The sequence below is a fragment of the Malurus melanocephalus genome, unplaced genomic scaffold (assembly GCF_030028575.1).
Source record: "Malurus melanocephalus ecotype Western Australia unplaced genomic scaffold, MMel_1.1 scaffold_556, whole genome shotgun sequence".
NCBI classification, from domain to species: Eukaryota; Metazoa; Chordata; class Aves; order Passeriformes; family Maluridae; genus Malurus; species Malurus melanocephalus.
In genome coordinates this window covers 156,060-179,599 of record NW_026623788.1, presented here as the reverse complement: position 1 = coordinate 179,599, position 23,540 = coordinate 156,060, and the positions used below count along the sequence as shown (strand labels likewise).

Sequence of the window (23,540 nt, the reverse complement as noted above, 5' to 3'; positions counted from 1 at the left end):
GAGCAGACTCAGACACACAGAGTTAAGCTAAGGGAGTCTCTTGATCCGCCTACTTCCCTTACCTTTCAAGGGGATGAAATGTTTTTGTGCTTCCAGGAGAGAACTCCCAGCACTAGTRCAGTTAGCTCCTTTATCCTCCATGGAAACTTCCCACAGAATTGCTCCCAACTGTGCTCTGAGAAAGCYGAAGTTTGGTCTTGCAAAATCTAAAACCTTAGAAATGCTCCATGTGCTCAGCACCACCCCAAACCCCACAGCTGTGTGACTGMTGCAGCCAAGGCTTCCACTGAGATATCACAAAGCAGGTTTTCTTAGTTTTGGAGTAGTGAGTCCAGCAGYGCCTCATTCCTGGTTGGCACATCTARCACTTGTATGGGGAAACAGTCCTCTACACATTCCAGAAACTTGATGGATGACATGAGCTGCTGTATTGTTCTTCCAACAAATATCWAAGCCATTGAAATCGACTCCAAGAATCAGGTTTGGCTGACGCAAGGCTTGCTTAAGTGACACAAATAATGCTCCATTGGCCTTATTGTCTTGGTTTAGAGGTCAGTAGCAGATGCCTACTCTAAGATCCCCTCGGAAATAACACCCCTGATCTTCACCCACAGGCACTCCATAGTTTTCATGACTGATCCAGTTGATTTCTATACATCAAGGTTCTCCTTAATAGAGACTCCTCCATCCCTTTTTCCCCAGCTGTCTTTACAGAAGTTTAGAGAAATCCATTGTGATACTCCAGCCATGTGGGTTGTCCCACCATGGCCCACAACTGAAACTCATTAATTCTTATTTGCAAAGACCATTATTCAATGTCTGAAATATGAAGTAGCTCTGAAAAAACTACAGTCCTATAACTGYGACGGTCTAAGCTGCTTGGGCTACTTAATGCTTTACAGAAAAACAATGGCATTTTATGGCTGTGCATTAAAAAAGGAAGAGATGAAAAAATCAGATTAATAGTTCTACGTCAATAACCAAAATGCTTTCTAGCATCGAGGAACYTTTACTTACATCTCAGCACTTCAACAATCAAATCCATATCAGTACTGAGTTTCTTGACATGATCAAGGTTTGCTACTGTCATTATTGGCACATACTGATCACTGTCCATCTGTGATATAAGGTACATGTCACTGGCAAGATTTTCTCTGTTGGGAGAAAACAAAATAGGGAAATGTCACAGATTAGCTTTGTGCAATAAACTTGAGACAAAAATTCATCACAGAGTAAAAGGCAGATTCCTTCAGCATTTTTGCTAGGTAATTAAAATCATTGGTCTAAACAAARCCTACCAAATGGCTTAAGTTACTCAGTTTTAATTATGACCAGCAAACGTCACAAAAATTCACCTGATCTGTTATTGCTTGTAACTAGTCTCACTTCAAACAAATGTATTTGCTAGTCCATGCATTAGGCACAGAGGTTTCAGCTTTAAGAGGTACATCAACACAATACTCTGAAACTGGTGTGTTACCTTCCCCAAATTCTCATCCTTTCTACTCAGTTTTAAGAGAAATGTATTTACATACAAACCAAGTTAGGTACAGGATACTCCTCCACTTCGGTACATTTAGGTAAATACATACCTAGATAAACAGAATTCCAGTGTCTTTTTCAGTAATTCTCGTAAATCTTCCTGACCTTCTGGCTGCAACTGTTCATTTCCACCTAATAATTAAAATACTTCAGATTAAAACGTAGTTCTGCTATATTACACAGTATCTGTTTTAAACAAGCCATCATGTCTATTACTGACTATATTAGTAACAAATTTTTAATTCAATAGATGATCATTATGTATTAGTTACCAACCACCAAAATTGCCTGGCAACGTTTTTTATTTAAGACAGAAAAGAGAAAACACRTCTGACTTTACTTGTTAACCTCTGTTCTCCAAATATACAAAAATCTGAAGCAATTTTAGAACAGCTACAAGCACATGTCAAAGTAAATACTGAAATGATTTAGCTCCTAGACCTGTCTTCCATTCTCAAGAAACTAACCAATTCTAGCTGACTAAACCCTGACTAATGCAGGTGACTAATACAGCAGGAGAACAATGCAATGGAGGCACTCAGTACTTCCGGCCTCACTCTAAATTACCAACACATTAATTCAGAGAAGACTTTCAAAAACGTAGTTATGGAGTATCAGCAGATATCCACTCTACTAAGAACAGATATGTAATCGATTTACAATCTTATGGTTAAGAAGGTGAAATTGATTTGTTTCTTATATGTGGAAGTTAAAAAATTATCACATGGAAAACATGAACTTCAGAACCTCATATTGTACTGACAATATACCAATTGTCAGTAGAGGGTAAACTCATTGAGTCAGTGGAAGAAAWGTTTAAAGATTAAAAGTTTTGTGGGGCTTTTAGAGATTTAAAACATTTAGTGGCACATTATTCATATTGTAAATATATGTGTGCRTAAATGTAAGTGTAAGAGTATTTCACACTATTGCCCTCTATACACTTCCCYTCACTAACTTTCATCCTTTTATTCAGCTCTCCTTAGCCTTTCTTCTTCCTAAAGCAACTTCTAATTTTCTCCCACCAGGCTGTCCTTCACATGTTCTACTCTGAGGAAGAGAACACCAACACTTGAGAAATACATCTCATGTTCTAACCATTATTTCCCTTCCCTGTCTCCTCTTTCTTTCTTGTCCAAAACCTGGCAAGGTTCAGTTTTTTAGATGCTCGCTGTTCAACASAAAATCTGTGTTTAGTTTGTTTTTAAACTAAGTCCAAGCACACCTGAACTTTGTCTTACCTGTCTGGGTGGTTTCATGCATAGACTCATACTCGGAATGATCGAGAGCCAAAGGGTTCATATCCGTCTGCTCTGAGCCCGGAACAGCTGGGGACGGCTCCGGCAGCTCTGTCAGCACCGCGTTCTGATGCTTTTTGTCGCCATCACCGTTGGCATCCAGTCCTGCAGCATAAACACACTCAAGAAATGTTCTTCCAAGTCACAGCAACATCATCATTATAACTACATCTGAAATGGGGCTGCTTATATACTTGCTTTAAATCTTTTAACAGAAAATTAAAATTGAGACAGTGCCACACTGAATTTTACCTTCTGCATGAACAACAGCTAGAAATTCTTTTCATACCTTCTTTACAAGAATCTGGAGGCTGGTCAGGTATTTCTTCCCACGTTTTGCTCACGCTACCATCAGTGGCACCACTTGCTTCCAAGTGTAGCATATGATTTCCCCACACCTTTGCATTGGGGTTTAACTCAGAAACCTTGGTTGACTCCTGCAGAAAGAAATTGATTATGCATTTTGTGGATGCACAGCAGGCATCTGGTACATASAAACATACAGTTTCAAATAACAGTAGCAGACATACAACTCAAGATTGCACTGTCATGTTTTTTCACACCTGAATATATTCACTGAATCCCCATAATCATTGCAGGTACAAACACAAATTAATTGTGCTGCACAGGATTAATTTTCCTGATTAAGAACCACCAGAAAAGGCTATCCAAGCAGAACAGATGACAACAAACATTTCATTCKTGGCCTTTAACAGACTAACTCAGCCTGCACTTGGCCTAGACTTCAGTCTAGGCAGTTCTTGAATATAAAACTTGATGCTGACTATATCACTTACTCTACCTGTTTCTGCAAAATGGCATTAAAAAAAAACCAAGAAAATATAAAAGTACAGGGATTTTTCTGAAATTATAATACGTAACAGTTTTGATGAGACGTTCTGGAAAACTGAAAGCAATAAGACATGCATGATAGCTTCTCTCATTACTTTAAGAGGAGGAACAGACCATTAGGACAGAAAAAATGAATTACCAGATCCAGTTAAATCATCTCAAACTAATCTCCTTTAACCTGGATTGGAAATGGACACAATAATGATTATATATGGTTATATACAACTGTCATATAAATGGTTCCATCTGTGCTTCAGAGAGATTGCTCTCTGCAGTGCAAACATCTACAATATTTTTTTGATAGTAATATGATACGGTTCTCTCTTATTTTGCTAATGTCTGAGCAAAATGTATTTAATTATTCCATACCAAGAATATATTTGGAGTGTTTTCATATAATTATACTGGGAAAGAGTATTKCTTATGATAAGACACACTAAAAAAGCTTATTAAAAATTTGCCTTCTGTATTTACAGATCGTAGGAATGTTTCAGTGTTTAAAAGACAGACACTCCAAAACCCCACAAAGTTTTAAATCTTCTTAAACACATGCACTCACATACTTACTATCAGTGTGTAGAAAATATATCCAGAAAACAAACAAACAAAAAAATTTGACTCATACAGATCTCTTGAATGACAGAGAAAACTTACAAAAAATGGAAGTGTTTGACAGAACTACTTGAATAGTAAGGATTCAAAGATGACAGCAAGATCCATCAGTTTCCATTTTTAATAAAAGAAGCTCCCCCAGGAGTGAGCAAATGGCCTTGAGTACAATCCATTGCCCACACTGCAAGTGCTGGGCAAGGTCAGAGCAGCTGCTCCAACACAGCCCATGAGGGGAACAATATCAGGGGAGCTCAGCAGGGCAGGAAAAGGAGCAGCAGCTGCTACAGGCTGACTTTTGTGAAGTGGGAAAGGCTGGAAGGACCACTGGAGATCATCCAGTCTGACCTCCCTGCCCAAACAGGGTCTACAGAGCACCTCATGATTGTGTCCAGACAGCTTTGCTTGTTTCTTAGCCCAGTTAGCCAAGACCCAGCCTAGCTCATTTCTTAGCCCAGTTAGCCAAGATCCAGCCTAGCTCATTTCTCTCACTTCTCCTGCAGCCACTCCTTTCTACAGCACTATTCACCTCCAGAAGTGAGCAACAGATTTCCTAATTGCTACCAAACAAGAACTTCAGGAAATCCACAAACATTTGTTCCTATACAAAGTTAAAGAGCACTATGAACAGTCTGTAGAAAGCTTCCTTTCTGCACGCTAAAGTGTTTATCTTAAGTTCAGCTGAAACTGAGRATCTGCAATCAAGTTACTTTGCCAAAGGATTAAACTTTCACACAAAGTAAACACAACAAAAAAAAAATCAATATTCAGCAAATTTTTTAACTTCTGCATTCTGTACAGCTTTCAGTTTTGCAAAGGAAAGAGAGTCATCAGGTTCAGGAAATAACATCTATTTAACTAATGAAACCACAGTTTGACTTGGATYAGTCAAACTTCTGGCTTGAGCTTTAAGCTTTAACAGCAAATCACTTCTGCAGAATACTTACAAGTTCGTTTTTATTGTGCCATCCCCAAGTACCAGCATACTCTGGTGCTAGCAGCTGATATGGGTATGTTTCCACAGCGAATGAAGCACTTGTTAAATTTTCAGGTTCATTCTGGAAGTTTTCATTAACTATACACAGTCTGTCATTCTTCATGGTATCATTAGAAGCTGCATTATTCCATAAAAAGCCCACCAGATATTCACCATTGCCAGAGGGAACCGTGTCAGAAAGCAGCTGATTTGTCCAATCAGCATTGCCAGCCTGAACATTGATGACATGTGACCACATTTCAACTTGGGGATTTTGTCTGTCCAGGTCACAGGAGCGCTCCTGGTCACTTGATCCATCTTCCATCAGATCTAACATGCACTGCTCTCTGCCTTGCTGAAATCCTGTGGCACCAGGAGAGGCACTGGGTATTTCATAGGAAGGAGTAGCAGCATATTTGTCTACCTGCTTTGGGTCAACACAAACTCCAAGCTCTTTGTTTGAGAAAATCTTGTGATCTGGCTGCATCTGTTCCCAGCTTGTGGTCAAGTCATTCATCTGAGTATTTAATATGTAACTGGTGTTTTTCAGTTCAGTAGTCTTGGCTTCCAACTGCTTCGAATTCCTCCTGGTAAAAGGGTCTAGATTTCCAGTTGATAAACTAAAACTAGTGTGGCTCTCCTCTGCATGGACACTGACATACTGGTTAACTTCACAACCCTGGAGATTACACTCCTTTACATCACGCATACTTTCTTCACGAGTTTCTGATCTTTCTTCAGTAAAAGACTCGACAGAAACTTGGGAGTCCCCAGCCACTGGCTCTGGACTGGCACAGTGACATAACTCTGGCTCCTCTGCTGGCTTGTCATGCTCATGAGGACATGCATTTTGATACAATAAAGGCAAAAAATTATCATCTTTATTTATGAGTTTACTGGTATCTTCCAAATTTTTAGTGTCATCTTTTAATTTTACATTCTTGTACATACAATTGTCCATGACCACAGTWACAGTGGAGTCAGAGGGAGCATTCCGACTGTCAGCCAAGCCTTTATTGCAATTGAAGATGCCTTTATCACAATTAACAATGTYAGCATCCAGATTCTGTTTTACATTTTCTGCCTTATTATCCATGGACTCWTTTAGGGGAACTTCAAATTCTGTCTGTTTTACAGATTCTACTACATGCTCTGCTATTTTGGCTGACTCAGTCTCTGCACTCCATTGATTTTCCACTGCGTGGAAGAAACATACATCCTGTTGTTCATCCTGTCTACAGCTCATGTCTATTTTTTTCATATTCTCACATTCCACAGACACAGAAGAGAAACTGGTTTTGTTATCTGAATTTGAATATTTGCATACTTTACCTTTATTCCCTGGTGCCTCTTGTGAAACCTGACACTCCAGGCTGTTTTCCTTTACTAACACCTCATCTGTGCTGGGGTTATATAGTTCATGAGATGTCAAAGTGCCATCACTTACCCCTGATCTAATTCTGTTCAAGTTACCAGCTTCCTCAAGCAAGTCACCTCTTAGTTCAGTGTCAATCACACAGACATCTTTCTCCACACCATTGTGGCTTGCAGCGTCAGATGATATCTTGATTTCAGTGCAACCCTTAATGTGAGTTTGAAAATCAGAACCTTCCTCCAAATTTAGCTGCATTTCAGTCATGTTCAAAGCTTCACAGCTAAGCAAAATTGTACCTGTGCATTTTTCTCCCTCTTTCAAGGATTCTTCAAAAATGCTGTGATGTTCACTAGAGTCTGATGCAAATGTTTGGCTATCACCATATGTTCTCTCAAGCGTTTTCTTTTCCACATTTGCGTTTACTTCACTTTCTGGCTCCAGAAAGCAGACTTCTTTAGCAAGTTTTTCTACATCGTCCATTTCATGTAACTCTAATGATAATTTAAAGTTACCCCCCATGTTCTCTACCACCTGTTTAGTATTTATTTGCTCCACAATACTTGAGGAATGCCTACTTAAACCAAGTGGTGCAATATCACAATGATTACTTGCCTCAGTTTTTCCTGAATTATATACTCCAGTGTTCAACAATACACTGGGAATACAATCACTGGTTTTCACCTTTTCTGAGTTAGGGCTATATTGGTCCTCTCCAGCAGCATCCACAGGCTTTACAGAATCAGAATTTGTATGCAGTGGTTCATTCCAACTGACAGCACTACCCATGGTGTATACTTCCTCCTGCTGATTCTCAGGGATGATTTCATCGGACACTTTTGCTCTTAAGATATCCTTAACTGTACTGTCAGTATCTAACCTATGCACCTGACACCTGTCAGTCAGTAAGTTATCAAAAGAAYATTGGATGTCTAGGCTACAATATTCTTTTGTACCCTTTTTCTCCATGTTTGACCTAGCCTCTTTTTTACATTCACACAGTTCTTTCTGTGAATTAAACTTAGCTTCCACTCGTGCCAATTGCTGCACTGGAAATTCCTTGCCAGTGTCTAGAGGTCGTGCCATGGTRCACATTCCTTCTTCAGTAACAGCTGAGTTATCTATGTCTGCTGCAGTCTCTTCATGCACAGTAGCTGGCACCTCTTCATCCCCTTTCAGATCTTCAGCATCTACAACACAAATACTGTAAAACTCCTTGTCTTTCMCATTTTGATTGTTGTCAACATCAAGATAGGAAAACGTTGCAGACATCTCTCCATATGAACTCGAAACTTTCTGTAAGCTGTCACTCTTGCTGTCCTCACCAATTACTGTTGGTTCATTTTGCCTTGAATAGTCACAYGTAACTGCACAATCCTCCAGAGAATTTCTATTTAAGGAAATATCACTCTGTAAGCCTTTGTCTACTATGCCTGGGACATGTGAATTAGGAGTACAATCAAACAAGCAATGCTCTTGTGCAGCTACATTTTCATTATTAATATTGCTATTAATATTTTCTATATTGTTCATGTGCTGACCATTGCTACTAGATTTTTTAGACGCACTTTTTTTAATAACCCTATCTTTCTTTTCTTCACTTTTCTGCAGATTTCCATATGTACCCGAGACTTTCAAGAGGTGACTAAAGGAATTAAAGAAGCTAAAAGGTCTGCCATATGGCTTCCTAAGGCTCCCATGGGGAGTATTCCCCATGCTGTTATATGASGAATATTTTGCTTTTCTACCCCAAAAGCCAGATTTAGATTCTGACGCCGCACAATCCTCGCTACAAATGCGTTCGATGCCAACTGTTGCAGCTGCCCCATTAACTGTCCTTCCCACTGTATGTAGATCCTGGCTTTCCACAGCTCCAAAAATTGAAGATAAAGTTGTACTTATCCTTGACTTTGGTGCTTCCTCTTCCACAGATTTTTGTAACAAGCTGGTTTTCTCCTCACTCGTGCTGTTACTCAACTCTTTGCTGAAGCAGCAGCCCATGCTTAATAAGTAGTGTCAGAGGGTCTTCTCATTGCAAATCACCTTCCTCTTTACACTAACTTTCTATGGCTACTGAGGAGACAAGCCAACACCCAACTGCCAAAAATAGCACACTTAAAAACCATGCAGGGGTTCATATGTCATTGCCACTCAAAGTCCAAATCCCAGYTGCTGAGCAATGTTTCAGTATTTCATCATATACACTGTAATATTCAAGCCAAATACTCCTTCTAATGAGATTAGTCTGTTTACAAGTATTACTGAGTCTTATGAACTTCAATTGTTGAATTCCTAAAAAGTTCCGTTCATCCAAATCATTAAAATATTTAAATGACATCTTTGACAATGCCCCTGTGTGCCAGAAATTATGTCTTCATATTTAATATAACTCYGACCTTTTATACAAGAATAAATGCATTCTAGCTTTACATGTTTAAATCTCATGTGCAAACCAAAAGCATTTTGGACCATTTTCTCTTTCTCCTCCCTTCCCCCAGAGCTGAACCTACACCATGATTACTTCTTTAGGAAAAACAGGCTAAAGATAGATAAGACCTCATGTATTCCATTGAGCGGTCATTGTACGTTATCAGAAGCTAATTCTGTTCCAAGCCTTTTTTTTAATTTGTTATCCGCATGAAAAAAAAAAAAAAAGAATACAGAATTCCTCAGTGACTAATAGCACTCAAGGGGGCCTCAAGATCATTTACCCACCTCATGGTACTGTGACAGGATTAAATATTCTTACCCTCAGAAACAAACTGTGTATCCTTTTACTAAAAAAAAAAAAAAATATTTTAGAAGCAATTTGACTGAATGCTGCTCCTTCCAGAAGTCTGTCCTCAGTATAGTTTTCATTGTTGTACTTCTATAGATTCCTTTTGCCCTTAGAGCAACTAAACCATTTTTATACACACATATTTACATATTGAAATACTTCTATTACGGTAAGTTCTTGTTGGTAATAAAAAGTGGTTCTGTTTCTTCAAAAATAAAAGCCAAATAAAAAAATTCTTTGCCTTTCCATCACCTCATGTTGCTCAGACCTTTTCTCAAACTCACTGCTATTGTTTCAGATTTGGACCCCATCCTTCAGAGACCTTACAGAGTGYACATTTCCAGCACCACTTTACTCCGCTACTTAAAAGATACTGAAAATACATAAAAGTGTAAGACAAGACAGACCCTTAGACTCTATTTCAAATGTTCTTTCAGACAAACATTGAACTCAATGCTGTTTCTCCATTAGCTGTGTACCTTATGGCAACTAATATTCCACTAACTCTGACCATAAAAGATTGCTGAATTGGCTAAAAAATCTGTCCCCTCTTCAGCAAGTCTGCTTTGAAACTGCAAAGTAAGATCAGAGGAAAACTACCATCCCCCTGCCTCTTATCCAACCCAGGAAGACTCCAAGTGCCTGCAGCTACACTGTTCCTAASGATAGGAAGTCTGATGCATCATTGCTGCCATCTGCTGCATTTTTTTTAATTCTCCCGTRGGACAAAGTTATTCAACATGCTTGGATCCAGACTGAAAACTATGCCAAGTCACTCCTCACTTTAGCATTCCCTGGAACCGAGAACAGGGAAARGGGGAGGGAGTTACTTATAATAGTTTTTTTTAAGAAATGCCATGAGCAAACAATTTAACCGTTTTTCATGTCAGCTTAAAGTCACAGTAATACTTAGAAAGTTCACAACTATTCAGAAAACTCCCTTATCAGATAAACAAAYAGCAATATTTTTCCCTTTGTGATTCAACCGTTACTAGCTCTTGCTTTCTGGAGAGGAGGTAAGTGTCTTTAAGAGACAGACCAGGGCAAAGTCCACTTTTCCAATGCGTTAACAACCACTTCTCCTATCAACTAATGGGAAGAAAGGGGGTGAAAGCAGTTCAGACAAGCAGAAACTTATTCCAGTTTTCCCATACCCTTCTCATGTGCAAAGGCACATTTTGTACTTGTTCTTTTGTTTTTATCTTAGGGTTCCAGGGATAACATCTATTTTTAAGCAGCTACAGTGCACATTCATTAAGTCAAATTTCTCAATACTATTTGTGGGATCACAACTTGAAAGAAAAGAAAAGGCAACATGAATTTAAGCAGAAAACGCCGCTCTTGTTATGCTACATCACCCAAGGCACCTTCTGGCTAAGCTAAACACTGCCACTGACTTGAAAAGCACTTAACAGAGTTCATGCTCTGCTACTTCAGAGCCCAACTGGGCTGGGAGTAGGTTTTGTTATTTTGTTGGGGTTTTTTTTTCCCCTTCAGTTCATGCATATTTTAGCTATGGTGTATTTCTCATCTACTTAAAGCCTAAGCAGGTTTTCTGTCTCCATGAAATAAAAGTGCTCTGAAGCTGCACTTTCATAACCTGAACAATTACTTTTCTTAATGGGTATTTAGTCCTGCACACACCTATGCAGAAGGCAAGAAGTCAACATGCTTATTAACATGAGTATATTTACCCATCTTTCATTTCTCCATGTACCTATTCTTTGCAAAGAAATACGGATTTATCCCAGATACAGCCTTATAGGCTATATGTTTTAAAACAATCTAAAGTTACAGTAACACAAGTCATAACAGTCCTTACAACCCACTGACATCTAACTTCCTTTATTCTTTCTTCTATAATAAAGGTATGCAATTGTAATAAGTCTTGAAGAAACTGGGATTATGCTGCACTTCCAAGCCATACCTGATGCCATGACCACCACCAGTTAAGGGAACAGAGCCGAGCAGCATCACAATGGATATTGCAATGACACTACTACAGACTTCTGAGAACAGCTGGTCAAATTGCTTAACTTTCCTTCCAATATAACATGGTTCATTGACTGCTAAGAGTTTAAGTACACATTCTACRCATTGAAACAAATAAACAAGAGCATTAGAAGCCACCTACAGGTACAAAACTATTCCTATGGCCTATTCACTTATGGTCWAAATCTACAATAACATGAAAGAAAGACCAATATTGCTCCCTCATGATGCTGATGGTATACATGTCCAGTTTAAGGTCTAATTCTCTCATTTCTTGTTTAAAAGCTAGTCATGATCTCTTGAATTATTAATGCCACCTACTCATTGTACAAACTGCTACTTCAAATTGGTGCATACTGGACGTAATACTGTGTATTGTCAAATGATCTGAGGATTATGTGGCATACTGAATTTTCACTGAGGACATGGTCCTGTATTAAACTGGTAAATCTAATTTCCTCAGTTCTTTTTTATTCTGAGGCTTATTCTTGAATGGGCTGCAAAAGGATTTTTGAGCAACATAACCTAGCAGCAATAAGCTCAAGGCATTCTTTTATAGTACTTCTTAAGAAAAACATTTTTGGGAAGTACAATTAAGTGGTATCTTTCAAGAACTTATAGTCATTTTTCTTCTGCTTAGAACAAACAATATGATTGAACTTGTACTTGCAATACCTATAAGCATTGACAAAAATCAGTTTACCACACAGATTTGAATTCCCATTAACAGAAACTCATGTCAGCACCTGATAATTATTAGCTAGGGAAAAAATGAGTGATGCTCATATTGCAATCAGACAGCAAGTTTAAACAGCCCCACTGTAATATCCTGTACTGGAGCACACGTTTGCAGAACTTGTTGCTTGATGACAAGAATTCCTTCTAAAGTTACATTCAGGTTTTCAATTTGGCTAATCACGGGAAGAAAATTCTCTGGCCCTTGGAAAGTGGTCTGTGAGGCCACGCATTCAAAGGCAAACATGGCCAAGGAAGAGTTTAGGCTCAACAAACAAGGAAAAAAGACTGTGCACTTTAGCACTAAAGGTGAGTTAAATCCTGTCTGCAGAGACAGGACATACAAACTACCTCCACCACAGGATTTGGGTCTTAGCCTCTTCCCTCAGWGTCTAATTCTAGCACCAAAGCATTGGAAAGAAAACACAGAAGTGAATTAAACTGGCGTGAAATATTTCTTAAATGCTGACTCTTGTGTCCAGCCTAACAAGGGCTTTCTCAAAAAGACTAATTGTCAATCAGAGTACAAACACTGACAGATGTCACCTGAAGTGATAAAGCCCAACCCTAAGTTAAAGAAGTTGAAAAACCAGCATATTTAACTCCCAAAGCTAAGAATCTGCTAGCATCATCTAAGGTATGCACTTCCACTGTGTAAATGTAAGCTACTATCGACAAGAAATTAATGAGGATCATCAAGTTACCAATTTCCTTCAAATTATTCGAGTGCAAAATGACCGAAATTCTGCTGTTAAATACCACTAAAATCAGCCAAATTCAAGAATGGTTATCTTGGAAATGAACCACATACCCATCAGGCTTGTGACTGATCTACATACACATTCATTAAATAGCTACATCAAGGCAGAAGACTGTCTTCCTCAGTATGAGGTTAAGACTTTGAAAAATGTTAGTAAACAAATGACCTGTGTACCTTTARGCAGCAACCCTAGAATGTGATTTCTGAAGGATTCCATCACAACACCAAAACTTTCATTTTAATTTAGTCACTACTGATTACCTCTTCAGCATTACTCACAGTAGAATGTGTTCAGTTATGTTCTTGCCAAATACTAGAAAAACTGAAGTCATGATTAGAAAAATTTAGTTACTGCTCAAAGAGAAACCGAAAGATATTTTATAACCATTTCAGATTAAGAACTAGCCTACTACTCATTTTTACAGGATCCACCAGAAGTGCATCAAAATTCCCCAGAGAAATTATATAACTTCCTTCCTGAACAAAARCATTTGAACTAGGCATATCAAGAGATTCCAGTGGAACAGCACAGTCAAACCTGCTAGGGAATGTAATACAGCACATTTCTTGTATTATGAAAAGACTCCTAGAAACCTCACTAGGTGCCATGGCAGTATGGCCACGTATCAAATGCATACTGAAATAATGATCAGCACAAACATGCATCTATGCCTTTGTGCAGTCTAGAGCTTTTCACTTTACCTGAGGCATGTACTTGCTAAAGGCAATAGAGTCAGGATTCCAGAACTTCTTCTCCTTCCTATCACATTTATGGGAAGATGGAAGTGTCTTAATGATTTTAGTTTGCTAACTTTTTCCTCTACTCTACAAAGTTTTTCTCCCAACCATAACCTTGTTCCCAAACTTGCAATTGAAGTCCTGAAGCACCGGCAAAACCCACTCACATAAGCATGGCATTACAGAAGGGACCATTTTGAAAACACCACTTTTAACACAACAYATTGGCAATGATGCTCATACAACAGAATGACCTGATGCTGTGCATTAATAAGAGTATGATACTGGTATAACTCCAAAGTTTAATAAACTGTACATCTCATCCTCTATGGATAAAGAATTCAGCCAAGGAAATGCTTTAATCCCAAATGAACAAGTTATTTGAAATGTACCATTATAGCACTACAGATACATTCCAAGACATCTAAATTCACATCAGCCTTCTCTACTCATGAAAGGAGCAGTATGATTTTCTGAAGTTTAAAGAAATGGTTACCCTCTCTTTCTCCAAATTACCAGGGAAGAATGGGAATTAAGATTTAGATCCAATTTTTATTAACAAAAATTCTAGTATGCCAAATTAAAAGAACTAGCATCCATGTAAAGACTAATTAAATTGCCTTTAATGCTAATGCACCACTTGAAATGCACGTAGAGTTTCAAGCTTTTGAAGCAAAATATGCAAGTGCCTCTTACACAAGTTTACACACTGGTTTATTGGCATTAATGCTCTGAGTATAACGAAGAAAAAAAAAAAAGACAGCAAATCACAAAAGCTCAACTTTCAGAACTACGACAGAAAACCAGGTTTAACGTTTTCCTCTACTGTCAGGTAAGTAAAAATTCACATCTGAGAAACGTAATACAAAGAAGAGAACTCAGAATTAAAAAATAGAGGGGGAAGAACAAACAAWAACTCCACCACCTTGTTTAGCAAAGAAAAGCACAAGTTTAGAGTGTTTTTCAAAATGCTCCGTAGTGCTTGCTGCAAGGTTAGTTGGCAGCAGGAAGCATCAGCACAAGCAAATTGCCTGTCAGAACATATACTGGGAACCAAACCCTTCAAGATGTCCCAAGTGGAAACATTCCTCCCAATAWAGAGCTAACAAATATGAAAATCTGAATATATTTCAATATAAATCAAGTATTCAATCTTCCTGAAGACATATGTATCATTTACTGCAACATATATACACAAAGTACAATCTACTGTATGATCTCCMAAAAGCATCCCATAAGCCACTTACTGGATCCTGCACAGCAGCACAGCAACAGCAGCACGTGCCACTTGGCAGAACTGACTGAGTGAAATCCCTGTTACAGATTGCGAATTCCTGCTTGTACRGGTTTGTGCTTTTTTCAAGTACACATACATACAAAGTGCATTCCCTGCATTTTCCTCACACGGCAATGTCTGAGCGCGAGCCTAATTCAAGATTGCTAATAMAATTCCTGCATAGCCTAAAAAGCCCTGTACCTTAAATGACTGCAAACTGCCGTAGCTTGCAGTTTATTTAAATCCCCCCATAGGGCTGAAGGAAAGCTACGTTGAGGTTTCTACTCAGTATGGAGAGTTAGCCACCTCCAAAAGCTCTGCTTTTGTTGCAGATGCTGTCTGTCAGCCAACTGTCTTCTAAAATATTCTGACCTACAATTTTGATTAAGACACAGTGAAAACACACCATTTCATACCACACTTACATTAGAGGAACATGCAATTATAATACTTACTAGATGAGAACCGTCTTTAACTTCTTGTACTTGCTGCACCTGCGGTTCAGCCACAACTTTAGTGTCCTGATCAGAAGTCATGAGCTGTCTGCTTTTTGGCTGCTCAGAGAGAACTTTACTGGTCACCTTTGTAAGCTGCGGAAATTAGAAGACAAAAGATTGTGTAAGTGGTTGTTGAAATTCCCGAGAACCCACACTCACTCCAGACACATTATCCTGATTCAGACAAGGATCCGAAGAACTTCCACACCATACAATCGGGATTATGCATCCAGAGAAAAAGAAGACGAGGATAAAGCAATCCTGCAGATAAACTCAGTTCCCAGTCACTGGCTGCCTTGGGATTACAGATGAACCCTTGCCCCAGAACTAGGCAGGGAAATTCCATTGGGAAAGTTTCTCTTGATTCTCACCTTAATTATTCAGGCTGGATTTCAAACCATGACTTCTTCATAACACCTGGCAGACTCCATTCACTAAGAAGGCATTTAGTCACAAACTAACRTTTGTCTTCTGTAACTACTTTGATGGTCACTTTATCTTTGCAAAATTTAAGAAATATGTTACAACAGTTCCGCTAAACTAGTAATGCTCAACCAGTTCTTCTGCTCTATCATCCCAAAATCTTATTTTATTTGATTAAAGAAGTRAAGAACTGAGTAGAGTTGAAAGTCTGATAGTAACTTTGCTTTGAAATTTGATGCTATTTTTAATATTGTTATTGCTGAAAGAAAGTCTTTGAAAAACAATAAAAGCTAATTTAAAGCATGAAGTCTCCAAGTAAATATTGGGGTGTGAAAATAAGCCTTTTTCTTTTCTAAAGAGATCTAAAATCCTTTTAGTTTCTTATTCACACGGAAATTCCAGTACTGCATCTGTAACAATGCGTGAGAGAAATTTATTGCCTTGGAGTTGGTGACACCAAACTTCTTACAATCTCCTTAAAACAAAAATGTAAAGATTTGCAGCACATAGAAATTAACTGCATTGTTCCATTCTTAGGAAAATAAATTCATTTTAGGCTACCTTGACTCCAAGACTGGAGTTAAGAAGTCTTTCTTTCAGACTATGGCATTATGACCTTCCATGGAATCTCCTTTACACTATATTTTGAAATGGACAGCAGCAAATGCCAAATACAAGTGACTGAATACACTCCAAAATTTTCATATAAAATTACTGCGTTCAGCTACTAACTGATTCAAGCACCTGTATTACAGGATTATGCAAATGTTATTTTGTACATACAGTTAAGGAAACAAATACACTGACATCCCCAAGAAGATGAACATTTCAGCTTTCATAAAAAGTTGCTTATCACTTCATGCGACTGCTGTAAAGTCAGCACGAAAAACATGTTTTCAAAAGAAACACATGTACTATTGTCATTGTTAAATTCTCAGAARTTTCTTTTCCTGATCCTCTGTCTGTCAGTTTGGAACAGAAACTACTTAAGTAAGGAAGAAATGGCACAGACAAAAATCCACAAAAATGAAACTAAAAAATTATACTATCCCTCACATACACTGTTACATACATATAAATATATTCACAGGCTATGCAATAAGTCTGGAATTCATTCAGGATGTTTGTACTTCACAAAATAACCAAAAATCAACCTCAGGATGAAAGCAATTTTTCAAAAGCAGTATTAAATAAAGGCAGACTCTGTGTTGCTCAAAGCCATGCATGGGAAGATGTAGGCACTGAACACTAACACTGAGCAAAATGTCTAAGAGACTTGGGGAACACTTCAGTTAATGCTTTTTAAAGAAATTGTGTTTAGCCTTTCAAAATTTTGGATTATTTTTTTTTTTTGTAAAAAGAGCCCAAGACTCCTTACTCATTTCATGTTCACTCTATGTAGCTTCCACTGCTACATAGACTTTAGATCAGCATTTTGATCCCCAAACTACTCAGCATTTTGATCCCCAAATCAATGTCAAGGCATCTCTTCACATCATTCTATCACCTACTTATCTCACATATTCCCATTTCCTTCTACGATGAGCCTGTCCAGAATGATGCTGCAACCTCTTCCATTCTCTGTCACACAGTGTTAGCACAAGAACTTTGTAAGTCTATGGATAAAGGAAGGGCAACAACTACAAACATGTAAGTCTATCAATCAAGAAGTTCCACTACACACACATCCATTAAAGAGTTTGCTGACTGGCCATTAAGCACAAAATATCCAGCTAAATTAATTCCAGCTCAGGGCAGACAAGTTGTCAGCCAACCTGACAACACACAACTGCAATGTGTACATTGCAACTTCAAATTTCTTGGGCAAGCCACCAGCAATTAGAGCAGCATATCATTCTACTGCTTTTCAGAAGTCCATTAGATGAGATCACGCAAGATGCTTATCACAGGCCAAGTCTAGATTGAAGCTCTAGGTAACTTTGTTTGCACTAAGACTAATAATCATATTCTCATTAGATACACAGATTTGCTGTGATACACACCACACTAAATCCACTCCCCTTGTAAACAAATTATTTTTAGTAATTACAATGTCAAACCTATATATTTAAGTTGAATTTTGGTCATTAAGGATCAAAATGGCATTCCAAACAACAGCGATGAAGTAATTTCTTTGAAGAGGATAAAACCTGCTTTCCAAATCCCATGATTTTAACAACGATCAGCTAYTGGCTTTCTGCAAACGGGTAAGCCATACAGAAAGATCCCTAACACAAAAGGAGGGAGTCTCTGTTGCAATTTTCCTCACTTAATATATCTCACTGCTAGAACTCTGCAGAATGTCAAGTGCTCAGCTGCAAAATCCCATCGGTTGTAAGATACTTCAGAATGACTCCACATGCAGGGCTGTTGTGGAAAGTTAACGCCACCTTTTCTACTATAGAGCTGCCACTTACTATACTCCTAGAGAACAAAACCTACATGACTGCAGACWCCCATGACTATCATGTTAGAGAATAAAGGGGGTGTAGAAAAAGGCAGTGTTACTTCAGAAAGAGAAAAACAATAAAAATCACAAAATGTTAAAGGCTCTCCACAGGATAAGTTTAAATATATTTTTCATTAGTATTGATATATATCTTCATATACAAGCTTATTTACACAAACCACAATCAATAGCTGGCAATTCTAGAAACCACAGGTAAGGATTCACTGTTTGAAAGAGTTTATCAGTCAAATTAGTGACAAGTTAAATGGGGCATTTTAATGCCACAATAAAAATTATCATCCAGCTGAAGACTTGTCCATGACTTTAAAAGATAGGTTTTGACATTCAGCAGTTCAATGTATCTTTGCATAAATACATGTTGCTGCAATAAGCAGGAGACATTCAAGAGAAAAAAGCAAGTTGGCAAACCCGTTTGGGATAGAGATAGTACTACCTACAGCAGAACACTGAGCTACTAGAATCAAATGACAATTTTTGCATCGCAGAATCACAGAGCAGTTTTTTAGTTGAAAGGGGCCTTTTCAAGGTCATCTAGTCCAGCTCCTCTGCAGTAAGCGGGATCATCTTCAACTAGATCAGGTTGCTCAGCGCCCTGACAAACCTGACCTTGAATGTTTCCAGGGATGGTGCATCCACCACTTCTCTGGGCAACCTGTGCCAGTGTTACACTGATTTGGAAGCACCCAGTAATTTCAATTCTGTAAATGCATATAGTAAATCATTGTTTCCTTCTGGCTTGCCATTTGGTCATCATCGAGTGATGAATTAAGCTCACAAGCTTGAGAGTAACTTTGCTCTTAACTCTTTTACAGACATTCARATTATTTCGACAACCCCCTATCCCAATAGAAACTGCATATATTTTATTCAGTTTTATCAAAAGTAGTCCAAACTTTGTTTTATAAGCAGGCGAGACAGAGACATTTAAAATACAGGTAAATAACTTTTTTAGAAACTACAAAATATTCAATCATGTCTGCTTTCTCCAAAACTGTAATGCACTGCTCAATCTGCAAAACTAGTAATTGCAGCAGGAAGGGGAAGAGTGCCTTATTACCCCTTTTTTACGCATTAATTTGAGGGTGATGGGGGCAGTCACCCWTCACTTGGACAGATCTGTCCCTGTGAACACCTGGTCAGTGGGTAATCTCAGGAGTTACAAGAATATTTTCAGGTGAGACTGAGACCACCTGGTTGAGCAACACAGTAATTTCAGCCCACTGGTTTCACTCTGCAACATTCACAACCACCTTGACAAACAGAAAGATATGGGGTTTGTTAGAGGGGAGAGGTCGATTTTTGTTTTGAGGTTTTTGTGTGATTTTTTTTGGTTGGCTTTTTGGGRTTTTAGAGTTTTGTGTTTTTTAAAGCTGACAGCATGGGTTTTTTACTGTCAAGTATTTTCAAAACCATCTTGTTGTAAGAATTCCATCATTTCAGAAGATACCAGATATCTGGGCCACAGGATGACTATACAGATAAGTGCACATAACCACATGATCACTCTTGTCTGGGTGCCAAGGCAAGCAGAGCTGGGACTGCTCTCATCCAAAAGCCACACGTGTGTGTTAGTGTGGTGCCAACATCAGACTAACCTTTACACTGCATTTTAGTGCAGATTTAGGTATCTTAGTACGGGCAGAGTTAATGTGCAACTGTCTGAAGGTATTTATAAACACACTGCATCCACATACACCACAACCTTGCAAATACTTTGGAAAAGACATCTATCTACTTGATTGTTACAAAGCAAACAAAACCATCACTGCTCTTGCCGACCTCCCCAAAAGCCTCCTGGGAGTGCAGCCCCCAATCCTCCTGCTTTCATTAGCAGTCATCTCTGATTTTTCTAATTCATATTCAAAGTGTGCTTTTCTGTAGTCTGTTTCACTGTCTAGAGTTACCAGAGTCTGAGCAGCAGCATGCCTTCTCTCAATCAAATCAGTCAGATAGATCTGTTATTTAAAAACATGCAAAACCCCAAACAATGCTCTAGGGCTGAGATCTTGCCTGCCAACTTTCAGCCCAGAGTAATCAGCCCTTAAAAAGAGATTTTCAAATGCAAGTGCTGACAACTAACTTTCACCCTGCAAACAGCAACACCATAAAACAAAAAAGCTCACTAGWATAAAAGAACTTTTCACTGCTCTTCCAGCAAGTACAAACAAAAATAGATCTGAGTTTGGCTTTGCRCAGAATTCTTCTTAGCAAACATTTTAGAAACTTTAAACACAGATTAAGATAAAATTTTCACAAGGCTAATACAGAAGTACACTTCAGTAACATGAGAAAGCTTAAAATATTTTCCAAACAGAGGTGCATTGCTTAACTTAATACTCATAACAAACTTCCAGCTGCAGGTCAGAGACCGTCTTTCTATTGTGAGAGAGCATACTTTCTCACCAACTACCACACATTTATGTACCCATGAGGATAAGGACAGCACAGCAGAGGTAATCAGAGCTACCACTGACCTCGGCTCTGAGAAGTTTTAGCACCTGCTGAAGACATCACATAGGCATTTATGAGAAATAAGAGATGCCTTTTCCAAAAGTATGCTACAAATTTAATACATTAACTCCTCTTTAAACAAAGTTTAACTTCTCCTTATCAATTTCACCATGCTCATGAATACCCAAAGCATGTGTAATATGTCAATAGTTAATTATGTTCTCCATCCCAGTAAAGCTGCCAAGTCAGATAAGAGGATATATGGTTAAGCTTATAGAGCATCATCAAGAGAAATTGGAAAAACCCTAATTCTGAAAAGCTGGAAGTTTCCCTCTTAGCATTATAAGCAGTGATACAAACTTTCAGTTTTCATCAGGTGGCTGTTMTAGAATACTTTCAAAAAAATATCTCAGCTGTTAGAGTTGCCCCATCATCCAGCTGCATGGGGCACATGTTACCAGTCTGTAGATGAATAACATCATCCAAGCTGTATCCTGCTTACAAAGAAAACCTTCGCCAGAACTTGGGGGTTTCCATCTTTTCCCTTAAACTAGGAAATCAGTTTCTTTACAAAGCGGATATGACAAGCAATCTAGCTTTCAAAGGATGGCATTATTTAAAATAAAATATACTTTGAAGAAATTCCATTACCACAGTGGATAAAATAGCTGCGAATGAGAAATCTAACAACACCAAAAGCATATCTGTTTGTGGCCATCTCYGCAATCATCACTGTGCCTACATCAGTTGTAAAATCTCTATTACACAACAGCAATTAAAAAGCTGACACGACATAAATATTTAGTCACAGCATGTGTCTACAGAAGTCTTGAATGCACTACTATTAAAAATCATCACAAGTTCTCAATTTAACTGCTGATTAGCTAAACAGCTGGGGAAAAAGTTGAAAATTCACCTCTGGAGTTTAGTGTTTAGACCCAGTGATTTATCGTGATTTATGCAAGTGTGTACAATGAAGGTTTCAAAATGTACATGCATCCAGTTTATATGCCATCATGGTAGCTGGAAAGTTAGATTTCGAAAAACCCAAGAAAAATATCACTGGATTTGTTTCAGTTTTCCTTTCTGCCAAGAAAATTGCTTATGCCCTGGCACTCCCTTGAATATTGCAACTTTGGAGCTCCTGAAGAGAACACGGCCATAAGCACTGGGGGCAAACCTGTGACTGGACGCCTGGCAGACTCAAAGCATTTCAAAACACACAAAGCAAGCAGATGTTAGCAGAAATACAGTGTCAGAAGAACAWTAATGCTGTTCTTTTTTTAACATCCTTCGATAGAAAACATAAGCTCAAATGAGTTAGAGCTGCGGCATCTACTTCACAAGTCGTTTTTTTAAAAAAAATYCTGTCATTTATTAGGTTGATAGCCTCCAAAATTGTTCTGCAACTCTATTAATTATCCCTTAAAATTAGTAGTCTCTCCTCTAAGAAAGGCTGMGATTTCAAGAGAAACAGTTGCTATTTCAAGAGAATGCTGCATTTCTTTATTTAAAGATCTATGAAACATTTTTGCGTGAGGCTTCCCAAGCAATTCACAACTCTCATGATTTATTGAGCATTCTCACTCACACAGAAACCTATGCAATGAAGAGCACACCAGAACTGATTACTCTGCAAGTCTAGAAATCCAGATCATTACAGTAATTAGCTGTCCAAAAGATGCCAAGAAGCAAGTTACTAAACAAAGGTGATAAAATACTGAAGAAACCTGATACTGGTAAATGATAAGGACTCTGTACAGAGGCATACAAAAACTCTTTCAGTCAAGAGCAAGAAAAATGGGAAGAGGGTAAAGTTACAGTTTTACACCCTCACCATCTCAAACAAGATGTTGACAGTGCACAGAAGAAAACAGGATGACCGCCACTAACAAACAATTATGATTAGCGTTTTCGTATCTAGCCTTTTATGCACTGTATTTTAATTATATGTGCTTAAAGAAAAGGAAATAATTTTGCCACACCAAAAGGTTTCTCACAGCATTTCCACAGCCCTCCTGCACACCAAGAAGTTAAACTTCACACGCAATTASTATCTGATGTGCACTCAAACATCACTCCAGAGGTGGACCAAGAAGCTTGTGGTCCTCCTCAGTAATGCAAAACACCAGATGTTTAGTGGTATATAAACTAACAAAAATCTTACCATTTAAGAATACCAGGAGTGCSTACCAAGCAGGAATAAGCCACTGGGAAGAAATTTTTGTGCCTGATAAGAGCGTCGTGTGCCTTGAAGACAAGTGTGATTGTGTCATGAGCAGTTTTCAGTTTGCTTATGGCTTGTTCTCASTTTTCAAGTCTGAAGCAGCACTCTCCTGACTGCAGGCTGAAGCACATTACATTAGGAAACCCAACTCATTAATTAACAGGAGTTGCTTCATGTTGCACATCCATCAAAAAGCCACAAGCTTGTTTTCCTCACTGTGAGTGGACTAACAGCACACACCCTGCAGGTTATTCATAAAGATGTATATTTAATTTCTATTATAACTATCGTGTTAGATAAGATATTTATCAGATGACGATTTCAAAAAGTACCACACCTAATTAAAATACACCTCTCAACTCGCTCCATTGTGCATTTTCTARGCAACCCCTCAAATGGCAGAGTTAAATTGCTGGCAGCTCAGCCAAATCATGACAATTCTGAAATGAAAGGCGGGAAGTTAATTTAATATAAATTAATTACGATCATAGTTCTCCATAACCCCATTCTCTCTTGCTAAGCTGACTGTAGAATCACACCTTC

General features: G+C 38.3%; 1 protein-coding gene across 1 annotated transcript in view; it reads right to left on the bottom strand.

Annotated features, from left to right (window-relative positions):
* The window catches only part of LARP4B (La ribonucleoprotein 4B), a 44,872-nt gene extending 21,821 nt beyond the window's left edge, over positions 1-23,051 (bottom strand). The window contains exons 1-6 of the mRNA XM_057382224.1: positions 22,938-23,051; positions 15,385-15,519; positions 3,130-3,277; positions 2,784-2,945; positions 1,593-1,674; positions 1,018-1,154 (exon numbers count right to left, since the gene is read on the bottom strand). Of these exons, the coding sequence (XP_057238207.1) occupies positions 1,018-1,154; positions 1,593-1,674; positions 2,784-2,945; positions 3,130-3,277; positions 15,385-15,519; positions 22,938-22,940 (667 nt within the window). The 5' untranslated portion in view covers positions 22,941-23,051. The remainder of the gene's footprint in view (positions 1-1,017; positions 1,155-1,592; positions 1,675-2,783; positions 2,946-3,129; positions 3,278-15,384; positions 15,520-22,937) is intronic.
* Between the last annotated feature and the right edge of the window lie 489 nt (positions 23,052-23,540).